The sequence below is a fragment of the Pelophylax lessonae genome (genome assembly GCF_965119305.1).
Source record: "Pelophylax lessonae genome assembly, chromosome: 5".
Classification (NCBI taxonomy): domain Eukaryota; kingdom Metazoa; phylum Chordata; class Amphibia; order Anura; family Ranidae; genus Pelophylax; species Pelophylax lessonae.
In genome coordinates, this window is record NC_138772.1 from 471,113,740 (window position 1) to 471,137,736 (window position 23,997).

The 23,997-nt window shown below is 43.9% G+C and overlaps 1 protein-coding gene across 1 annotated transcript in view; it reads left to right on the forward strand.

Annotated features, from left to right (window-relative positions):
- Window positions 1-23,997, forward strand: part of LRRC69 (leucine rich repeat containing 69) — a 39,353-nt gene that overhangs the window by 10,679 nt on the left and 4,677 nt on the right. Inside the window, exons 3-7 of the mRNA XM_082258112.1 lie at window positions 8,669-8,741; window positions 8,861-9,056; window positions 10,056-10,127; window positions 11,479-11,580; window positions 22,465-22,644. Of these exons, the coding sequence (XP_082114238.1) occupies window positions 8,669-8,741; window positions 8,861-9,056; window positions 10,056-10,127; window positions 11,479-11,580; window positions 22,465-22,644 (623 nt within the window). The remainder of the gene's footprint in view (window positions 1-8,668; window positions 8,742-8,860; window positions 9,057-10,055; window positions 10,128-11,478; window positions 11,581-22,464; window positions 22,645-23,997) is intronic.

Here is a 23,997-nt window from a genome sequence, read left to right on the forward strand (position 1 = left end):
AGAGGAGAAGACAGGCGTTTCAACTTACCTCAGGAGCGATGAGCCTCATGAGAAGACTGATCGAGCGGGCGGGTGAGGCTGGAGGCGAAGATTGGGTCCGGCGGTGTCTCGAGCTGCCGCTCGTCGCGGACTCCGGTAGAGCGGCGGGAGAAGATGGAGCGGGACCGGCATCGAGAGCGGCCGCCGGAAGTGAAGTCGGACGGGGATCGGCTGACGTAACGGTCCCGGACGGAAGAGCGTCATCCTCGGCGACGACGGGCGGAGAAGACGTCACGGGAAGCGGTGTGAGCAGGCGCGTCACACCCGGAAGAGCCGGCCAGGGGATCGGGCCGGTGAAGAGGCGGCGCAATCCGCGCCATCGTTTCTCCCCTCCGGTGGAGGTCCGAAGAGCCGGGAGGGGCAGCGGAGCATCGCCGAGGAGCGGCCAAGCGGGAAGACCTGCTCCGGGTGACGGAGCGAGGGCCCAGTCGGCGGTGGCAAGATCGGTCGGCGGGACGAGGAGCTCGGAGGGGATCGCGCCGGCAAGATCAGGTGAGGAGATCTTCGTGGAGAATGTGGTAGCCCCCTCCCTGGTCACTAGGCCCCCCCGAACATTACACACGGAACCGGAACACACCACCAGGGGCGCTGTTGCTCAGGACAGCGCACCCCTGCCTGCCATGTCAGGATTATTACAGGCTTTCCTGAAGGACTTTAAGTCCTTATTAGAAAACAGCACAGGTGCTGGGTCGAGTACCCCTGCTACTGTGCTGCCATCCCCAGCTGCCATGTCTGCCCCCACTACTACTATATCGGGCGACATGGTGGCTCCCCAGCCTGCTCCTTCACCTAGGGATGTATGGATTCCCCCAATGGGCAATTTGGAGGTTGAACCTCATAGGCCCCAGAGTTTACATTCCGATATGTCAGCTTCTTACCTCCTAGCTAAAGCGCAGAATCTGCCGGAGACTTCCCTTAGGGAAACTCTCACCTGTGAGGTGTCCCCGTTAGGTTTCCACTTATCTGAGTCCGTTAAGGAGAGGATCTGGCAGGGACATTTTATGGATATGTTGTCACTATTACCTTCCGCTAAAGATTTTGTTGCTAGGGCAGATAAGAAGGACGATGATGAGAGGAGGCGCCCTATTTCCAAGTCTTTCAACAACTGGTTGCAGGGCTTTTTTATTTTTTCGTCGGTTATGTGCGAACGTTTCCCTGCTAAAAGCGTCGGGTTGTTTCAGCATGCCGATATTATACTGGAAGCGTACAAAAATTTCGGCGGAACCTCCTGGTTTCAGTACGACGTGGCGTTTCGCCAAAAGCTGGCGGTGCAGCCCGCTATGAAGTGGGGAGTAAAGGATGTCAGCCTTTGGCTGGACCTTTTTCTCCCACAAAGGTCAATTTTTCCCAGGCAGCCCTTTCCGAGCCAGCAGCCCCAAGCCTCCTCCTCAGGTTTGCAGTTTAGAAAAGGAGTGTGCTTTAACTTCAATGAATCCGTCTGCAAGTGGCCGGGTTCATGCAAGTACAGGCACGAATGCGCTTTTTGCTCTGGGGCCCACCCCATCGCAGAGTGCTTTAAGAGGCAAGGGGGTCAGGCCACGGGTGTTCTGCACAAAGGCGGTAACCCCAGTGAGCCTCACCGCCATGCTCCCGTGGCTTCAGCGTTACCCCGACAGGGCGAAAGCCAACCTCCTCACTGAGGGTTTTACAGATGGTTTTCCCCTGCCCAAGTTTTTCGGTCAGGGTTGTAGGTTGGTGGACAATCTTAGGTCTGTTGAGGGTTTGGAATCAGTCGTGGAGGAAAAGGTGAGTAAGGAAATTGAATTGGGTAGATTCGCTGGCCCTTTCTCGGTCCCCCCCTTTAGGAATTTTAGGATCTCCCCTTTGGGCATTGTCCAAAAGAAGGAGCCTAATACTTACAGGCTTATTCATCATTTGTCGTTTCCTTTCGGGGATTCTTTAAATGATGAGATAAGCGAGGATTTAGCTACGGTCCAGTATTCCTCATTTGACGATGCCCTAGTGAAATTAAGGGGCCTAGGGAGGGGGGTTTTGATGGCCAAGGCTGACATTAAATCGGCCTTTCGTCTGCTGCCGGTACACCCGGACGCATTTAATTCCCTGGGGTTTTTCTTTTCGGGCAATTTTTATTTTGACAGATGTCTCCCTATGGGATGTTCATTGTCATGTTTTTATTTCGAATGTTTCGCAACCTTTTTGGAATGGGTCGTTTCAACATTTTGTGATTCGACCGACATCGTTCACTATTTGGACGATTTTTTGTTCTTGGGGCGGGCGGGATCTACAGACTGCTTGCGCTTACTGGATGGTTTTGTACAGTTGTGCGAGCTTTTTGGGATCCCGTTGGCTCATGAGAAAACGGCGTTGCCGGCTACCTGCATTCAATTTTTAGGTATCACCATCGACTCAGAGGTAATGGAGTTTAGGCTCCCGCGAGAGAAAGTGTCCAAACTCAAACATTGTCTATTGTCTCTGATCCGGAGACGTAAGGTTCGTCTTAAGGAGATGCAGTCCTTGCTTGGTTTGCTGGCATTTGCTTCCAGGGTCATTCCCCTGGGTAAGCTATTTTCCAGGAAGCTGTATGCGACGATTGCGGGTCTCAAGTCGCCCAATTCTCATGTGAGGTTAACTCAGGAGGTCAGGGAAGATATGTTAGTGTGGTTCCAGTTTTTGTCGGATTTCAATGGCAAAAGTGTTTGGCAGGAGGAATTCATCCTGGACAAGGATTTTTGCCTTTTTACGGATTCAGCGGGTTCGGTTGGCTTCGCCGCCATTTGGCGCACACACTGGTGCGCCGACCGCTGGTGTCCGCGATGGGTTAAGTTGGGTTTCACACGTAACAGTGTTCTTCTGGAGCTCTTTCCAATTGTGGTGGCCCTGGAAGTCTGGGGCCATCACTTTCGGAACAGGAGATTGATGGTTAGGACGGATAACAGGGGGGTGATGTTTGCTATCAATTGTTTATCTTCGAAATCCCCTCCTGTTATTGCGTTATTGCGTTATCTTGTGTCTAAATGTTTGTCCTTTAATATTTGGATTAAGGCGACTTTCGTCCCGGGCAGAGATAATGGTTTGGCGGATGCTTTGTCTCGCTTACAGATGGAACGCTTTTTTACGCTGTTTCCGGAAGCGGACGAGCTGAGCTGTCATTACCCGAGCCACCTGTGGTACATAGTTTAGATTTGGTGGCAAGGAATGTATTGCGCTCTTTGGCTCCGTCGACCATGGCAGGATACCAATCTGCATGGTCTCTATGGGTGTCGCATCTTCAGTCATCGGGTGTATCCCCGGATAGTTTTTCGGAACATTTGGTGCTGTCATTTCTAAATTTATTGTTCCATAGAGGGTATGCGTGGTCTCACGTGAACAAAATTTTGGCCGGAGTATCGTTTTTTGTTAAGTTACGGAATTTCCCTTCATGTGTTTCATTTTTTACGGTGCGTCAAGCCATGAAGGGATATCGAAAGGCGACTTTTTTGCCCGATTCCAGGAAGCCTGTCACTGTCTCACTTTTGGTGAATTTGTGTTCAATTACGTCGTCCGTTTGCTTTTCTTATTATGAGTCGGTCCTTTTTCAGGCGGCTTTTTCGTTGATGTTTTTTGCGGCACTAAGAATTTCTGAGCTAGTGCCGACTAATAGGACGTTTAGCTCCGGTCTTTTTGTCTCGGACGCAATTTTATCTGACATGGCCTGTAGCATTTTGATACGTTTCTCTAAGACGGATCAGTTGGGTGTTGGGAAGCGTGTCGAATTGCACAGGTTCCGCAACTCGTCAGTATGTCCGGTGCGTTTACTGCAAAAATTTTTGGCTATTAGAGCGGACGGTTCCGTATTCTTGTTCAATCATCAGGATGGTAGGCCATTAACTGGCTATCAATTTAATGCTGTTTTTAAGAAGTGTCTCGTTCAGTTGGGGCTGGATAAGGAAAGGTTGACTTCCCATTCCTTTCGTATCGGTGCCGCTACTGAAGCTGCGAGATTGGGTCTTGATGATCAATTTGTTAAAAAGTTGGGTAGATGGAAGTCGGATGTTTTTCAATCTTATATCCGCCCTGACACTGTTTGTTAAAATTTTCAGGACGATGCCTAACCATATGGATCATCGGACACTCTTTCGTGCACTGGGCTCGTGCACGAGCCAGAAGACGTTCCTACGGTGAAAACCTTGGCTTAGATCCCAATTTTTATAGGATTCAGTGGTTTAGCAAGAGAGGAATGCTGTGGTCGGAATTTCGTCCCGAAATTTTTAGACTTCTGCAGTTTCTTCCCCCCCCGGATATACTGGTAGTACACCTTGGGGGGAATGATGTAGGTAGAGCTAGGACTTTGGATCTGATTTTTGCAATCCGGGATGACCTACAATTGTTAAAGTTGTCGTTTCCTTTTATGACAGTGGTTTTTTCGGAGGTCATCCCGAGACTTGCCTGGTTCAAGCACTGTTACTTGAGACCATTTGAAAAAATTCGTAAGCGCGTCAACAGGGCTCTGGAAAAGCTGCTGCGGGTCGTCGGGATTTTATCTTTTAGGCATAGGGAGTTGGAGGGTGGTACTAGTGGGCTGTACAGGTTTGATGACACCCACTTATCAGATATTGGCCTTGATACTTTTAATGCCAACCTGAGTACTAGTATTGAAGAGGCCGCGTGTTGGGGGTGTGCCAGGCGGGTGTGAGCCGCCTGCCTGTTGGATGTTTTGATATATTTATTTGTTAATGGCAACCTGGGTCGTTGGGACCGGGTTGTTTTTCTATACTGCTGTTTTATTCAAGTTTAAAAAGATTTATCGATCTTTATGTGTGAAATAATAAACGGCCGCGGCCTCTTTAATTCCAAAGTTGAAGTCTGAAGGTGTCTTATTTAATATTTTAAGATAAGGTTAAGAAATCCTGCCTACTGCCCCATAAAAAGAAAAGGGGACGAATGGCCTCTTTTATTTATGGGGAAGTGGCAGGTGAGGATAGCTTAGAGTAAGGAATAGGCTGAGTTAGTGTTTAGGCAGATTAGAGCCTGTCAGATGAGAAGAAAGCTGATTGGCTATAGGGGTTAGTTAGTTTACCCAGTATCCAGGGAGAATAAGTCCCTTACCAGTTTGAGCCGGGTTTTTTCCCGCCTAGATGAGTTGAATCTGATTGGTCAGAAGAGTTCAAGTGGTCCTATTTAACGGGCCTCCTCACAGATGAATCGTCACGTCGCCAGTCAACAGGAGAAGGAAGAAGTCAGCCCAGCGGTTCCCCCCCCCACCCCCCCCTGTTTTTGTTTGTCGCGGTCAGTTTGTTATTTTAGGGTCACCTTCGGTCACAGCGAAGGGGGACGTTATTTTGTATTTGTGTTTGGATGTTTTGATATATTTATTTGTTAATGGCAACCTGGGTCGTTGGGACCGGGTTGTTTTTCTATACTGCTGTTTTATTCAAGTTTAAAAAGATTTATCGATCTTTATGTGTGAAATAATAAACGGCCGCGGCCTCTTTAATTCCAAAGTTGAAGTCTGAAGGTGTCTTATTTAATATTTTAAGATAAGGTTAAGAAATCCTGCCTACTGCCCCATTGGACCAACATATTGTTTTTTCTGGAAAAATCCAAACCGCAATGGGTTATCCTCTAATTGTACAACAATGTGTAGACCTGCAACTCACTCCTCTATGTCCCTGTGGCCTCCTGTGTATTCAGAGCTATTGGTAATATCACAAACACAGTATTAATTATAGTGCTTTTTCCAACTTATATAAACAGTTGGAGCTCATTGTTCCCAATAGCAAATGATGCAGAGACTTTGGCTTCATTAAACTGAATTAATTAAATCAACCAAAATCAATTTCCATCTTAAATAATAATTAATGCGTACAAACATTTTAATACACAATTCATACAAAAAACAACCTTTTCATTGTTTTTACACCTGTCTTCTTGGCTCTCCATCACTTAATAAACCAGAACTCGGCACAGAGGGCTCTTGTCTAGAATAATAGAATACAGCGCACTGACGTCATACCATACTCTCTAGTTATAAACAAGGTTCTTTGTCATTGGTAGTGCAGAACAGTTCACTGATTCACAAATATTGGCACTTTGCTCATGGATACAATACTAACCACAGACTATAAAGGAAATGCAAGCAGATCTAACAGGTTAATTGGGGCAAATTTACAATACTGTACTCGCTACTACAGATCAGGTGTCATAAGGTGACTCCTTTATTATGACCTTGTGACAAAGGGCACCCAGGACTTGCAAGCCAGCCTACAAATTATTCTACTGGCACACTCTCAAACTAAAATAATGGCTTTGGGTGAATCTAGGCTTTAATTTTAGACTGTAATACATTCAAATAATTGTAGATTATAAAACATGCCATTACCTGTAATAATTCTTTATATGGAATTCCCAGCATCCCCTGCACACTGGGTGACATTTTGTCATTGGGACATTTAGCTTTGGCTGCTAAATGAGGAAGTATTGAAAGATTAAAGATGGCCCGCTTAAAGCGGAACTACACTGCATCTGAAAACCACAAACCAAAAACGCTAGGTAATTAATTTTTCAAACTTCTCCATGTCTCCGTGCTTTTTTTCGCTGAGAAATCACTTTGAAAGACATCACCCTAGAATTTTTGGCCCTGGTCATCTTGAGTAAGGGCATATGATTCATGCAGCATTTACATTTTGAAATCTATCTACCCTTAGGTCAGGCATGCAGGCAGGAGGGTGTGCGTAGCTGAGAAAACCTCTCCTCCCCTCCTGAAGACTCCTGGGATCAATGACATAATTTTCCTAGGCCTGGAAACCAGGAAGTAACTGTAGAAAAGTAAACTAAAGTTTTAAAACAAGAAAATATGCTATACTTTTCTATTGATTAAAAATAGTCAATGTTGATTGAGAGAGTAAAGTTCTGCCTTAACCACTTTACCCCCGGAGGATTTTGCTGTCTTGTGTCCAGGCCACTTTTTGCAATTCAGCACTGTGCGACTTTAACTGACAATTGCGCGGTCGTGCGATGCCATACCCAGACGAAATTTACATCCTTTTTTTCCCAAAAACAGAGCTTTCTTTTGGTGGTATTTGATCACCTGTGCGATTTTTACTTTTTGCGCTATAAGCAAAAAAAGAGCGTACATTTTGAAAAAATAACAATATTTTTCACATTTTTTATATGAAATTTCCCCCAAAAAAATTTAAAAATCTAAATTTTTTTAAATTTTTGGCCAATTTGTTTTCTGCTACCTATGTTTGGTAAAAAAAATCACTGCGTTTACTAACTAAGGGAAAGATTTCTGTCATTTTTGGTGTTTTTTTTTTTAACGCGTAATGGCGGTGATCTGCGATTTTTTTTTTGCGGGACTGCGACATTGCAGCGGACAGATCGGACCCTTGACTGACATTTTTGACACTTTTGGGGGTACCAGTGACATTTCTACAGTAATCAGTGCTATAAATATGCACTGTTACTGTAAAAATGACACTGGCAGGGAAGGGGTTAATTTTATTGGAGAGGGAGGGGTTAATGTATGCCTGGTGCTTACTGACATGTGTGGGGGGAGCTGACTGAGTGACACAGGGACAGATCGCAGGTTCAGCTATGCTGAACCCTGCAATCTGTCACTGTCTGTCACTTAGGAGATCCGCCCGCTTTGTTTACACAAGCGGGCGGATCTCCACACTCGATTCCCCGACGATCGGGGAAGAGCAGCGGCGATCGCCACCACTCCTCTTCTGGCCCGACTCCCGCTGTGACTGAATACAGCGGGAGCGAGCCTCCGGCGGTGCGCTTGCGCTGCCCACAAGGGGAGGAGTCCAGCGACGTAGGTCTAACGGGAACTAACCACTTTGCCACAGTAGAGCTCCAGTGAGCGGACGGCAAGTGGTTAATTGGTAAAATTCAAGCTGTGGATGACCCTATTAGCGCCCTTCTGCGGAACATATTTTAACTGGAAAATCAAAGGAGCTGGGTGGCAAACTGTTGGAGGCATGGAGGAGCTCAGCTATGAGGAAAGTTTAGAGGAACTGAATTTATTCTCTCTTGAGAAGAGGAGATTAAGAGGGGATATGATCAACATGTATAAATACATAAGTGGTCCATATAGTGAACTTGGTGTTGAGTTATTCACTTTAAGGTCATCACAGAGGACAAAGGAGGCACTTTTTACGTTTGGAGGAAAAGAGATTTAATCTCCAGATATGGAAAGGTTTCTTCACAGTAAGAGCTGTGAAACTGTGGAATAGACTCCCTTCAAGAGCTGGGGCTGGGCAGCTCAGTAGCTTGCTTTAAAAAATGACTGGATTCTTTCCTAAATGTACATAATATAACTGAATACTAACATTTATAGGTAAAGTTGATCCGAGGAATATCCGATTGCCTCTCGGAGGATCAGGAAGGAATTTTTCCCCTGCTGGAGCAAATTGGATCATGGGGTGCTGGGGTTTTTTCCCCTTCCTGTGGATCAACTGTGGTAATAGGATTGTGTATGTAGGATTGTATGTACACTGGATCATATTGCCTGTGTGAAAGCTGCCTTAGGCAGCACTTTTTATTTTTACTTTCCCTTAGTATTTATATATAAAGCTATTGGTGTGTGTGTGTGTATTTGTGGCCAAAGGATACAAAATTCTAATAAGCATATTACAAGGTTTGAAAAAATAATAATATGACTATATCTTTTTTTTTTCCCAAGATGGGTTAGAAAATCTAATCTTCGTTAATTTGAACAACAACCAGCTTGAGCACATTCCTTCGGAAATTCACAAGTAAGTCCACAACAGTTTTTGAGCTACTAACTTTTGGACTTAAGCAATGCTTAAAGTAGGCCTCTGCTATCTGCAGGGTGATTTATGGAACGGTTTCCTAATAAGTCTTGTTCTTTAAGGTTGCAGCGTCTTGAAAAACTCAGTATTAACCATAACCTTCTGAAAGCCATTCCTAAAGAGTTGTGTGTCCTGCAAAACCTACGGGAACTGCACTTAGGAAACAACCAGCTGGAGACATTGCCGGAGCAAATAGGCTATTTAACCAATCTGAAAGAGCTGCACGTCTATCGCAACAATCTGATTGGCCTGCCTGAGGTGAGTAAAGTTAGGCTTACAAAGAAACATCATTGGTATTCCTAATATGTGGTAAGGGGACAATCTCATTTCAAAAAGTGCAAGGCTGTATACCATTCCATATACTGTACTAGAAAAACTGGTCTTTAAATTACAACTTCAGTGGGCAACACTCATGCCTTGTAGTGCTAAATGGAGTTTGTATGTTTTCATTGTGTGCTCATTTCCTCTGGTTTTCCTAATTAATACCCAGGTTTTCCTGGGTTTTCAAATAAATTCAAAGCTGGTTTCATGGTCACAGTCACCACATACCTGTACAATATCAACCCCTGACTGGGGAGCCAAGAGACTGTATTATTTTTTATCTGATCTGGCATTTACTTCAAACACAATTGGTATTGATTTTATAATACTGTTGTGTCCTTTGTTAGAAATTCTCAAGACTGTAATGTTGTTATTATTTATACAGGTTACTGTGATGTACAGTGTATATTACTTGTTAATATAATTTATTAAAAAACAAGGGCCTTTGAGGAACGTATATGTATGGTGCTTATCTCGTAGCCATGACGTATATCCATGTCATTGTTTGTATTTGGGATCATGTGCAATAAATGAGAAGATGCAGGTTGGCATCTATGATTTTTTTAACTATATGTGTAATAAAATGTGAATTATTTCTATTTATATGGTTTGCGAGTACTCCTTCTGGCCTGTATAGTCCAACCCCAAAAAAAAAAAAAACCCTGTTGTTTCTATATAGTCAAAACAGATGATGGCCTAGTGATTGCCTCAGATTTGAGTTAGCATTATTAAAAAACAAATCTCCTAAAAATATAATATACTGAGTGCTACAGGTTGTAGCCTCTAGGAGATACTTATTGTTTTTATACACTCAGCATTTACACTCCTAAAAATGAAAAAAATATGTTTAGGTTGAATTTATTTTAATGGCCAAAGCACTAGTTTTTATTATTTTGCAACATATTGTCTACATATCTTTGTTATTATTTCTAATAGGGTCTTTGCAGGCTGAGGAAGCTAAAAATCCTGGATGTTGCAGGAAACCAGATTCAGTCCTTTCCATCCCACGTGAGTAAACGACTTTGATGTATTCTTACACAGTGGAGGGTGCCTTTATATTGACTAGACCAATGTGTACTATAGTGATGACACATAGCTCCTGATATCTTGACATTAAAATTGGGCATTTAAGCCCTACTCAGTATTTGCCTAAACCCAACCAAAATCGAAACGGGGTTAACTGAGATGGCTCAAGGAAAGACTGGCATCTTAGTGGCTAGCATTTTGATCCTTCGGTGGTCGGTGTTTGGGTCAAGTCCCACCAAGGATTCTATCTACATTAGGTTTGTATCATTCCAATGTATTTTAATACTTTGCCCTTCTGTGCTACTGTTTTCTCCCACACTTAAAAAACACACTGGCAGGTTAACTGCTATTCGGCCATTTTTACCCTACAGAGTCAGTTTGGGTGCAAAAGGCACATGACATTGGGGGGGGGGGGGGGGGGTGTTTTTAGCGAACTCTGTATATATCATAAACTCACACTTATTTCCTTATTTGGAAAATGTGTCTTTTCCCACATATAGTATAAAAGTATATTGGACAGTAAGGTAATCATAACCTGTGTTCTGCCACAGTAGATAATGTAGTCTAGGCATGTCAAAATTGTGTTTATTGGGTTATATCAGGAAACTGAAGCTAGACAAAACCCAAGCTGTTCTACAGTTAATAAAAGCCACGCCTCTTTATGTAACTTGCAGTTGAATACTTTGAGAAAAAGGGACAATAAAATATTATCCAAATAGAACCTTGTAAGATGGATATGTTACTATAATGTTAAAGTGTAAGTCACCTTCACCAACATTTTCCAAAAATCCCCCTATGCAATCCCATATCGTCTGAATAGTAAATTCAAGCACTCCTCCTGTTTCAAATGTTGCATCTCCTCCCCTTATACATACAGCTGGGGCAGTGGCATCTTTACAAAAAACACTGTCCCTTGATTCCCCCTCCATCCTGCTGTTTTCAGGACAGGTTCAACAATACAGTGTGCACCCGCTAGCGGCCATACTAGGCAGTTTGAACTGCACTTGTGCATTCTCTTCTGAGGCTGAGCTCAGCTAGAGAAGGAGAGAGCGCACTGTGCATGCATGCAGTTTGAGTGGCCCTAATCGTCTGCTACTAAGCTCAGCTAGAAAATGAGAGCTTGCACTTTAAGTACCAAAGTGCTATAATTAGATTTTTAGGGAACTAAGCAGATGTGGCCCTTCAGGCTACTGTTCCATATGAGTTTACCATGCCTGGTAAACATTATGTCAGGATTCTGTTCTGATAAAAAGGGTGTGAGTCAGGCTAACTTTTTGGTAACTCACTCAATTGTGGTCATCCTGTTTAATACATAATCATTTGGCTTGCACAGATGCATGAGATTCCACTGCAAGAACTGTACTGTGAAGAGAACCCTCTGCTAAAGAGAGAGCCCGTGACTGCCATTCAAGATGAGGAAATTCTGTCCCTGAAGGTGAATATGAACTTAACCTATAAGAAATATTACAGCTTGTATTGAATATTGTTGCTAATGGAAAGGATCCTGGCCAACAAACCACCCTGCCACCAATGCATACATTAGAGCACATGTGACAAACACAAGGCCCGAGGGCCGAATACAGCCCACCAGGCCATTTCATGTGGCCCTCCCAAGTCTTTTGCAGCTGTAGCATCCCCCTCATCTGTGCCCCCCACCTTACCTTAGCAGATGGCAGCAGAGAGGGGGACAGAACTCTTCTGCCAGATCCTGCGCTTCTCTGTGCAGTAACAGAGAGATGCTTCCCTGCCCCCCGTCTCAGCAGTTGGCAGCTGAGAAAAGGTCAGAAGGACTCCTCCTACAGATCCTGCACCTCTCTGTGCAGTGGCAGCACCCCCTCTGCCTTCCCTGGTGTCAGCATTCAACAGACTCTAGCAGCTGACTCCAGCCCTTCTCTGGTCCTCCTCCAGACCCTGCACTTTCAGCTTCCCAGCTCTGCTCTCAGCAACTTCCTATAAGTAGCACAAAGATAGGGGTATGCACTGTGATATAAGGGAGGCTGGGGGACTCTTGACTTCTGATGGTGGGAGGGCTCTTGACATCTGATGTAAGGGGGGGGGGGTGGAGTGCTCTGGACATCTAGTCTTACAGATACAACCGGCCCTTTGAGGGCATCCAATATGCCGATGCGGGCCACGATGAAATTTGAGTTTGACACCCCTGCATTAGAGGATAGGGTGATGATGCCTTTGTTTTTCATAATGCAGAAAGTACAGGCAAAATGAAGGTTGAAGATTTCACATCACATTGGGTGTCTAGTGTCCTCATTGCACAGAGAAAGAGATGTACACCGGTCAAGCAGTTGGAACTTCACAGCCAGCCATGGGTGCAGAACCTTGGATCGCCACCGCAAACCGCAATCAGGATACAAGAGAAATGGCCGCACACCAAGCGATGGCTCATGATAAAAGGCTTTATTGAACAAGGATGCAAGGTACAGCAAACTGGATGGTAGATGTGTGTTCACACGACTCACAACATGTACCTTGCATCCTTGTTCAATAAAGCCTTTCATCGTGAGCCATTGCTTGGTGTCCATTTCTCTTGTATAGTGTCCTCATTGAACAGTGGGAGGAGCCTGCAGGAGGGAGAACATGCCAAACCCTGTTCAAAATGTAATTTTCTTTTTGAATGTTATATTGTCTTTCTTTGGTTATTTTCTTTGGTGCACCACAGACAGAAGGGAAGTCACCTGGAGCTGGCAATTCTATTTCATTGCCAACTATTCAACAATCAGATAAGGGCTACAATTCTACAGTTTGTCTGGAAATACAGAGGATGTGTGTTTCTAGAATATAAAGGTTCACACTTAGACCTTTTTCTAATCAATTTTAAAAGAAAAGCTCTGCATCAACCAATCCAATTTTTGCTTTAAATCCCCTTCTTCATTATGGGAAAACTAAAGGGAATATCTGAATTGCACACATAATGTACCCACTTCCATACAAATGTATCAAATCTGTAAAGAAAAGCGCACGCAACCTCGGGCAATAACGCTTTAATAAAGGACAATAACACAGTACATTGGAATTGCACTCACACTTTTCATTTAAGGCAATCGCTTTACAGCATTCCAACAGGAGCTACTTGCTCCTCCCGTCCCTCCAGATGGTGACTCTGCGGTCTCCTCATCCGCGGCTGCCGCCGCTGTATCCCCGCTCTCCTTCACTTCCTGTGTTGCCTGGTCACCAGATGCCGGTTCTAGTGCGCCTGCGCACTATACTGACGTAATCTACGGCGCCTTAGGAGAGCCTCAGCCAAAGCCGGAGCCACAAGTTGTACGGAGCTGCGAGGTGGGGGATTCAAGACACGGGTGCACTGCCTCTGCTGTTACTGCAGAGGCAGTGCACCCGTGTCTTGAATCCCCCACCTCGCAGCTCCGTACAACTTGTGGCTCCGGCTTTGGCTGAGGCTCTCCTGAGGCGCCGTAGATTACGTCAGTATAGTGCGCAGGCGCACTAGAACCGGCATCTGGTGACCAGGCAACACAGGAAGTGAAGGAGAGTGGGGATACAGCGGCGGCAGCCGCGGATGAGGAGACCGCAGAGTCACCATCTGGAGGGACGGGAGGAGCAAGTAGCTCCTGTTGGAATGCTGTAAAGCGATTGCCTTAAAGGAAAAGTGTGAGTGCAATTCCAATGTACTGTGTTATTGTCCTTTATTAAAGCGTTATTGCCCGAGGTTGCGTGCGCTTTTCTTTACAGATTTGAATTGTTTTGATCCGCCCCCCCAGTGGAGTGAGAGAGGAGCAGCAGCAACCGGGACATTTCTGCTAAAAAACATACAAACAAAGGAGGTGAACACATGGACAGCGCCATGGGCTGGTAAAGTACTCCTCTTTGTACTTGCTGTATATCAGCATGTGCAGGATCTGTCCTTTTTGATTGCCATACAAATGTATGAAGACTTATGGACCTCCTAATTAAAGAAATGTATGCAAAGATCATAAAGCAGCACAACAGTTATTTTATTGCAGTCTGATCCAGTGAAGATAGCTGGCTAATATGCCCTACTAAAGCTGGGTACACACTGTCCAAAAATCGGCCAGTTCACAGTTCAACAGGAACCATCCGACTTTCAGTCAGTGTGTACGGCAGTCTGTCCGACAGAATCTGGCCTAACAACTGGCTTTTGTCAGAGGGACGTGCATGCTGGAAAACCAACATCCAATCAGAGCTTGCAGCCTATAGCTGTAAGTGCTGATCAATGTATTCTGCTGTGTGTGTGTGTGTGGGGGGGGGGGGGGGGGGCTGTGTATACCGGGGTTAAGTCTGTGGAGCTGATTGATCACCTATAACAGGGAATATTGACAGTCCCTATCTATTATTATATTAGCTCTGAGCAGGTGTGATGAAGATGGCATTATAGGCAGACCTGTATTGGCCCTCACGCAGCAATTTATTAAGAGCCAACAGTGGCTAATGTGATGAACAATACTTTAAGATAGGCAGGGTGCTTTGCTTTTATTTCATTGTTTTTCTCGATAGACATAATGGGGTAGATTTACTAAAGCTGGAGCACTCAGAATCTGGTGCAGCTGTGTATGGTAGCCAATCAGCTTCTAACCTCAGCTTGTTCAATTAAGCTTTTGCAATAAACCTGGAATCTTATTGGTTTCTATGCAGAATTGAGCCTGATGTTGCACTCTCCAGTTTTAGTAAATAAACCTGAACGTATATAAATCCACTTTGTGTGTAGTAGGTGCCTTCCTCCACCACTACCACCGGACACAAGCAGTGGTGCCAAGACACTGACAGGCAGAGAGACGCAGAGCCTGTCAGCAGCTGCAGAGGATTTCTCCCTTTCCCTCTCCTCCTCTCACTGCATAGAGTGTGAAAGGTTCTCGCAGAGACACGTCCACCCGCTCTGCTCCCTTCCCCGCTTCCTCATTGGCAGAGGGAGCAAGCCAGTCACCAGGGAGGACAGCAGGAGCAAAGGATTCTGGGATGTAGTCCCGAAAACAGGCAGCCCCATTGCAAATCCCTGAGGGGAAGACTACACCCCCCACCATGCCTAGAGGAGGAGGAGAAGAAAGGACACCACAAGGCAAGGGAGAAGACCGGATGTAGGAGAAGGGTGCTGCTCTGCAGGGTCAGTGTGACTGTTTTCCTGCCACAGCTCCACAGTCGGTCGCAAGCATCTTGCCAGTGAGGGACCCAGGTGCATCTCCAGGAGCATCTGTGAAGACTTTGTGGTGGAAGCCATTTGGGCAACCCGAAAAAGCCTGTTGCAGGACATCTCCAACTTGGGCCTCTGTTGCAGGATTAGTGAGCAGACACTTGCCCATCTTTTCAGAGCACAAGGACACTGCATGCAGACACCGTTCTATTGTTGCTTCAACTAAGCTAGAGAGGGACCTGTTGCTATACTTACTGTTGCTCAGCAGCGATAGGATTTCTGCTGCTTGTCAGAGCTCCACAAGTACACTTTTGAGCATACTTTATCCTTCCCTGCTGGTCAGAGTACTTAAAGTGGCCCACCAAAGAGCTAGCTGAAGTTACTGGCACATTCACTGTGTGGACTTCCACGCCTTTTCTCCGTGGACTTCCACGTCTTTTCTCAGTTTAGGAAGAACTTAGTGTTATACATATGCTCATTAAGGAGGAACTCTAACTTCTATACTAAAGGTAATATTGTTTGCATATGGTGCTATGTTTATATGGTCAGGACCTGTGATTTCAAGAAGACAGACTGGCCTGCAACAAGTCACCTCTGTTCCCCCTATGCCTGAGCACATAGGCCACAATTGAGTCATTTGAAGTGGTAGAACTGTGCTGCTGTGACATTGTCTATTAGATGTGCCAGAGGTGCTGAGACTGTTCTTGGGGTTGAGAGGCAGAGTACAGAACCCAATATACTCAAGTGGCTCCTTCGGGGGTGGGGCTACATGTGCACCAAATGCCTTTGAAAACCCTGTTATTTCCTTGTATAGAAAGCAGTGATATCACTGTGTTGCTGTTATCAGCCTGTGCAGAGAGCAGGGCTGTGAGAGGGACTCAGAAGGCCCCGCTCATTGCAGGCTGCCAGCAGAAAATGACAGGAAGGGGCGGAGACAAGGTCAGTCACCCTGCAGTGCACACAGAGAGAAAGCAGCAGTGACCCGTCTTTATTACAGGAAGTTCCATGTTGAATTACTGCATAGGTCTGGAAGAACTTCACAAAGCACACCAGGATTCACGTAGATAATAATATAGTGAGCCTGGAGTTCAGCTTTAAGGGTCTTTCAATTTAAAGAGTAACTCCACATTTGTTGAGAAAAAAACAGCCCCCTCTGTGTGATCTACTGTATATACATTGCAAAGTTTTTAACAAACTTTATTGCAGAGTACTACCCGTTTCTGCTCTGAAAGAATAACTCTTTATTAGATCATGTCTTGTGCGGGACTGATTCTGAATGGGAGTGACTTTTACATGTTTGATTTGCTGATGAACTCTCAGGGTTTTTTAGGAGCATCTCACCAAAATTGAAAGTTTTGTTGCACAGGATGCCTAAAACCTGACCTGTATCTTAATTCATACTTCAGAAAATCAGTGAGCCAATTACACAAGGGAAATTACATCTTTGGGGGGCGCTCCATCGACCAACTGTGTACAGAATGCCTCCAGTTTGCCATATTGCATTGAATTTTACAGAAAATGACAGTGAAAATGAAAAGGAAATATAATTACAATATCCATATACGTGACAAATTAAGTAAAAAAATAAAGTTCATAAAAAATAAAAACAATTGTGATTAAAAAAGTCCCAAAGTCGCATTAGAACCCTTGGTGTCAGGATGACACATGTGAAATGTAAGTAGAACTTTTATTGAATAAAACCTTTTATGTTTTATGGAATCACGCTCTGTGGATTCATTTTTCCTCCTAACATATGACACATCCCTGCCTGATATATGAGATTGCCTGTCTGTGGATGACCATTTAAAGTGGATTATGAGACTACCTGCTGGATATATGCTATAAGAAAAGGCTTAATAGCTGGTTTATAACCTTACCAGCCACTCCATCTGGTGAGTCAATTTGGGGTGATTGGTGGAAGCAGCACACAGGGTGTTTTTCAGCGCACAACGCTCTTGGAACATTGGCTGATACAGATATTTATTTCTCTGCACTTATTTGCACTTTATTGAACTTTCCTTGGGACTTTTTTTTAATCACAATTGTTTTTATTTTTTATGAACTTTATTTTTTGACTTCATTTATCACGTACTGTGGATAGTTTGTCACATATATGAATTGTTGATGGTTCACACATTCTTTTTTGCACAGATTGCACAAATATTTTGCATATTCATTTAAATATTCATTTTTGTATACTAGATATATACTTGAGATAGAATGAGGATTCTATAGCAATATTTTTAGCACATCTCACTTTATAGTCACAATATTTTGAGTAATATATAATTTTCACTGCTTTTTCCGTTTCCACTTATTGCCACATTTGCAGTCTATCAGCAGCATCTATACCTTCAAGCATACAACTAATATAGCCATAGATTTTTCTGGCGCCAGATCAAAAACTTTAATAAATTACAATATGGTTGTGTCACAAATTGATATGGTAAATAATTTTTTTTTTTTTTTTTTTACAATATTTTTTCCTATGAAAGTGGAGTTACCTTTTAAAGATTTGCATTTTATACAAAATTGTATTTATCCAGTAACAAGAACCTGGCCTGGCCTTAAAGGCCTCTTGTACACAGTACTGATGTTTGTTTTTTTGGACATACTATATTTTTTGGTGTTTGTTCTGCATGAATTTGCGCGTATATGCACGTTCGTGCATTTGCGAACACAATACCTTCCTAGGGACATATGCACGTATTTGTGACTGGGAACGCAGATTTTCCTATTTTTTTTTTTTTTTACTGAGGAATACTCTGCACTTGTTTATGCGCCTGTGTGCACAGGCACATTGTAAATAATGGGCTACATTTTAGCTCAGTAAGACCGCATTCACAATGCCGCGACCATAAGTCGCCCCATGCTAATTTACCGCGACTTTACCGCGACTTCAGCGCGACTTGTGAATTATTTAAAGCGACTTATAGATGACTTTGTATTTGGCCAATCAGAATATGATGTGTTGTTGTGACCTAATTCCCCTTTTCTGTTTTTTTTTTTACTCATTTCCTCATTGCCCACCAGTGCCATGTATCAGTGTCCACCAGTGCCACGTATAGTCCACCAGTGCCACATATCAGTGTCCACCAGTGCCACTGCCCACCAGTGCCACGAATCAGTTTCCACCAGTGCCACAAATCAGTGTCCACCAGTGCCACGTATCAGTGTCACAAATCAGTGTCCACCAGTGCCACATATCAGTGCCACGTATCAGTGCCACAAATCAGTGTCCACCAGTGCCACGTATCAGTGCCACGAATCAGTGCCACGAATTAGTGTCCACCAGTGCCACATATCAGTGCCACGAATCAGTGTCCACCAGTGCCACATATCAGTGCCACATATCAGTGCCACGAATCAGTGTCCACCAGTGCCACGTATTAGTGCCACATATCAGTGCCACAAATCAGTGTCCACCAGTGCCACGTATCAGTGCCACAAATCAGTGTCCACCAGTGCCACGTATCAGTGCCACAAATCAGTGTCCACCAGTGCCACATATAAGTGCCACGTATCAGTGTCCACCAGTGCCACGTATCAGTGCCACGTATCAGTGTCCACCAGTGCCACTGCCCACCAGTGCCACTTATCTGTGTCCACCAGTACCACTCACACAGACCAGGCAGAGATAATGGTATATAGCAGGGGTCTTCAAACTACGGCCCTCCATCTGTTCAGGAACTACAATTCGCATCATGCCTAGTCATGTCTGTGAATGTCAGAGTTTTACAATGCCTCATGGGATGTGTAGTTCTGCAACAGCTGGAGGGCCATAGTTTGAGGATCCCTGGTATATAGGAACTGTAGGCATGGCTGCAATGTGGGGAATGCCTGGCTAATCTCTTTCTTCTTCCTGGAAAGTCTGATAACAAGTCGCTTCAAATAAGATAAGGATCCGACTTGGAGGCGACTCCCATTGAAGTCTATTGGCACAAGTCAGATACAAGTCGCTTTAAAGTAGTACAGGACCCTTTTCTGAAGTCGGAGCGACTTCAGTAGTGCATATTAGGACGGCTCTCATTCATTTACATTGCATTTGTTATGACAAGCGACTTGGGGCGACTTGAGGGCACACAAGTCGCCTGACAGGTCGCGGCAGTGTGAATGGACTCTAAAACAAAACGCTGTACTGAGCTTTTTCAAGCTGCAGTGTGCAAGAGGCTTAAAGGTAACCATACTAAAGTGCAGGCAGCATGTGGTGGCTGCAAGCACCCTAGTTAGCTATCAAATTAATTATTTTGTCCCTGTAGATCATATGCCCATATTATACACAGAACGTCACATTGTCCTGGCACTGTGCCCTGTACCTTGTTGTTCAGCTGGCTTATAAAAGCTGTGGAATTTCACAGTTGTGTGATAGGTATTGGAGAGAACTGGAGGCCTGTGCACAGCCTGGTGCTCCACAGGAATCAGTTTGATTTAAACACTTCAGCACGGTTGTTACTGTAAATACTTTTTAGGCCAGGAGCAGGGCTGCTGTTAGAATTCACGGGCCCCTTGCAGCCTACATAGCAGCCCCCACGAAATTATCATTATATCAAGACAATATTTTCACTAAAAATACACTAAAATTATAATTAGTGGACACAAACATAACAGAGAACCTGCGTGAATTAGCCCTCTTTAATTGTTTTTTTTTATTTTAAAAAGGAAAATTATATATTTTTAAAAAATGTTAAAAAATATTTACAATTATGTTATTTTACAATTTTTAAAATGATTCATGCAATGCTTAATTATTATTATTAATATTATTTTTTTTACAATCTGTTTTTTTTTTTTACAGGACAGGGAAGCCATCAGCGCTGCAGGAATGGGGGGGGGGGGGCGGCACAGTGAAAGGGGGGCACACGGAGAGAGGGGGGAAATCAGAAGCAGGCAGAACAGGGAGGGGGATCAGTGTCTGAGAAGCAGATACAGGAACGATGCCCTGTGTCTGTGTCTCTCCCCGCAGCAGCTGAAAGCTGGCAGGAATGGGAGAAACTGGCTTTCAGCTGCTGCAGAGAGCCACACAGGACTTCCTTCTCTAATTGCCCCTCCGCCGGACTGCACCGATTCCCTGTGCTGTTGGGGCCCCCCTGTGTGCCCGGGCCCCCTACAGGAGGACTGGTGGTCTCCCCCCTCTATCAGCAACCCTGGCCAGGTGCATTTAATCTTTAAAGTAGAACTGATGGCAAATCGTAAAAAAAATAATATCTAATAAAGCAATTCACACAAAGTCCATATTATTGTCTTTTTGTATCAAAAAACCAGCATAGTGTCAATATTTACCCAAATAAAAATGCCTCAAACCCTGTATTTCCTCTCTTCCTTCAATGCCTTGACCATAGTTCTGCGTTCACTCTGAATATGCAGTGGTCACTGTTTGCATCCTCTGTGTCCTTTGGGACTACAGTGCTGCCTTTAGTCATGTGATCAAAATCCTCCGACGCACTGCCTCCCCTTTCTGAGTGGCAGGCATCCGCCTCCCTAATCCTGCCCTGCAAATGACCATTCCCATTACACACAGATCATTCTGGTTCTTGTAATCCCAAAAGACGAGAAACCCACATGAAGCGCCCCACTGTTAGAAAAAGGTGCAGAGAATTATGGAAGTTTCCCTTTCAACAATATTTCAGAAGACTTTGGGAATGCAAGATGAAACCCGCTCACCAAGCCTTTTTACATTCAGGTGGAGTAAGCGCTAGCTTGAGGAATAGAATGTGGTTTTCTAAAGATTGACAAAGGCAAGGCAGATTTCATAGCTAATGCATTTGCAACCTTCATTAGAGGATAGTCTTTAGTTGTACTTTAAAGTGTAGGAAAAGGCTTGTTGGTAAATAACTCCATGCAATCAGTTCTGTATTGTTACTACATTGGTATGTCTAAAATTGTTTAAAGTTTTTCTTATGTATCTTTTCTTCTTTATAATACATTGCGGTTATATGCTTGCAATCAGGGCTGCTGATAGGGGGGGACCACCAGCCCTCTTTTAGCACACAGGGGGGCCCACACAGGGAGGGGGATTAGTGATGGACAACAAATACAGAAATCTTCCTCCAGCACCTGAATCTGATCTATCCCTCTCCCTGCTATCAGCTTTTATCTGCTGAGAAAGAGACAGTCGTCTCTCACTAATCCCCCCTTCTTTGTGGGCCCCCTCCCAGCACTGGCTCTAATGTTATCTCTGCTCAGGAGTTTATTTGTAACTTTTTCTCTTCCTCTGTCTCTCTAATCACTGAGCTCCAATTGGCCAGCCTCTATATGTTTCTCCAGAAAAAGATAAGTGCTGCTCAGCACCCTACTCCTGCGCTCAGAACCTGGTCCTCAGGCTGCCTCTATCTTGGAACTTGTACTCATACTTGGCATCCACTATGGCTAGGCTTTGCTGCCCTCTACGACTGGGGTGGTCGACCAGACACTGTAAATACAAAACAAAGAAAGGGCGCAACAGCCTAGCGCATTATCCTCAGCAAGTTTATTGATAATAAAAGGGTAAAAATCAGCTACTCACAAACATGCGTGAAAGTCAAGCATTTCAATTCCAAAAAGCAGCATCTTTACAGGAGTCCAATATCTCATGAAAGCGAAGGGCTGACGCGTTTCGAGGCCGCGCATCGTTTTTTTTTCTAGATTTAGCAGGAATTATGTGAGTTATGTTATATTTGTGTCTGCTAATAGTGATTCTGTTGTAATTTTAGCTAAAAATATCTTTAATATTTTCTTGGAGGGGGGGCCTGCTAGGTAGTCTGTACGGGGCCCTACGATTTCTAACAGCAGCCCTGCTTGCAATTCCTCTCTGTTCATCCTGGAAGTTCAGCCGGTAAAGTTGCCTGCTCCTCTGCAGCCTCCTCGTTAATGATAAACCTCGTTCATGATAAAAAATAGGACCTCTAAATGGAGCTGTGCTGGGGTCAGGTGGAATGGGGGTGAAGCCTGGCAGAACAGGGCCGAGGCTTGATGGGTCTGTGCTTTGATCCTTACGCAGTCTCCAAAAATGGTACCAGAAAGTTCTTGTGAGCAGCTACAATTGGCTGCACAGGCACACCATTGTCGGTAAGGCAGAGGAGGATTGCTGTTTCTAATAAGACATTGAGCAATTCTTATTATGCGTAATATAAAAGTTGAATTGATTATTCTTTAAATTAAAGGGTATTTTTTTTCTTTTTACCTGGAATTCCACTTTAAACTCAGATTTTTTTTTTTTCTGTACAGGAAATGACAGCAAGATTCATTTTACATCATGTAAAGGACAGAGACTCTCTGATACGACAGCAAATCCCGTATTATCCTGAAGCAAAGACAATACTTTCCAGCAGGAATATCTGTGCTCTGTGTGGGACGTGGTTTCTAGACATGTGGCTTGAATGTGTAAAGTTTGTGGACATAAAAAAGGTTTGTACTATACAGACCCTATTATAATGTATTCACGCTACATTACAATACCTCGATTCAAAGCAAAGGGAATTGTTTATTATGTTGGGATGGTTACCATTTTTATTTAATTATCCAATAAATGGAAATCCACCCAACACAGAAATCTGCTATATAGGGACCAGCATAAACCAGACCAAGATAAGAAATGTTGTCAACACCAGATAGAGCCCAGTTATTTCAATAAATACCAGTTCCAAAGTCCAAAACACATAACTTAAAATGATTTGTAAACCCTCCCCTTGTAAAACAACCAATTCAGTTTAAAATAGAAATGAAAGGTAAAACGTGTGTAGATATAAAAAGAAAAAAATTTTATGAATACCTTTTTTTCCCTTTTTTTATTAGTGATCACATTCCCTCAGCAAGAAGCTTTGGGAGGAGAAGTAGCAGCACACTGAGCTTCCCTCTGATCTTCCCAGGCTGTGCAGTAGGGGCATGTCAGGGCAAGTCTGATCAATGGAGGAGAGCTGGCTGAGTTCTCAGCATAGCTAGAGAATTTACCATGCTGTGTTCTCCTGCTTAGTGTGGTCAGTTTTTAATAAGAAAGCAGAGGGAATGGAAGAAACACCAGGGATTTCACACAAAGGAAGCAATACAAAGAAAACAGGATACTTTTTCATACAAGTTCATGATACAGCTTGCACATATTAGCATAGCTCCCAAATGTTAGGAAATGTGTATCAGGTGCGCTAAACTATCAAATAATATGTCAAATATATAATCATATAGTGACAAAACAACAAAAACGATGAATTAAGTAGAATAAAAGGACAGACCTTTTCACAATAAGTGGGTCAAGATAATATAACAAAATAAATGACAGTGAATAAGAGGGGTACAATCCAAATTGATGCACAATCATACAAATATATATCTAAAGGGTGAGTCCATAAATAAATGGTGAATGTCCAAAAACATGTTCATCCAACATGCATGTGAAAAAAGTCCAAAGGTGCAAAATTCAACACAATAGATGTGGGGAGCGAAGACCTCCACCGTGATTGAATAAGTCCCTTACCAGATGAGATAATACTAATAAGTATTATCAGATCCAATAAAAAAGCTACACAGTTTAGGTCTGGCCACTGATCTGCAATACAATAGAAACAAGATATACCTTTGCTCAGATCCCAACAGTTTGTACATGCATACAATCTACCAGGTGCTAATCTGAGCACACGTTTTTATTGTATTGCAGGTCAGTGGCCAGACCTAAACTGTGCAGCTCTCCTCTATTTTGTGTCTTTTTGCCCCAGGTTGGCATGGTGCCCACAGTAGCATTTGTAGTAGCAAAGCAGAGTAGGACTGGCC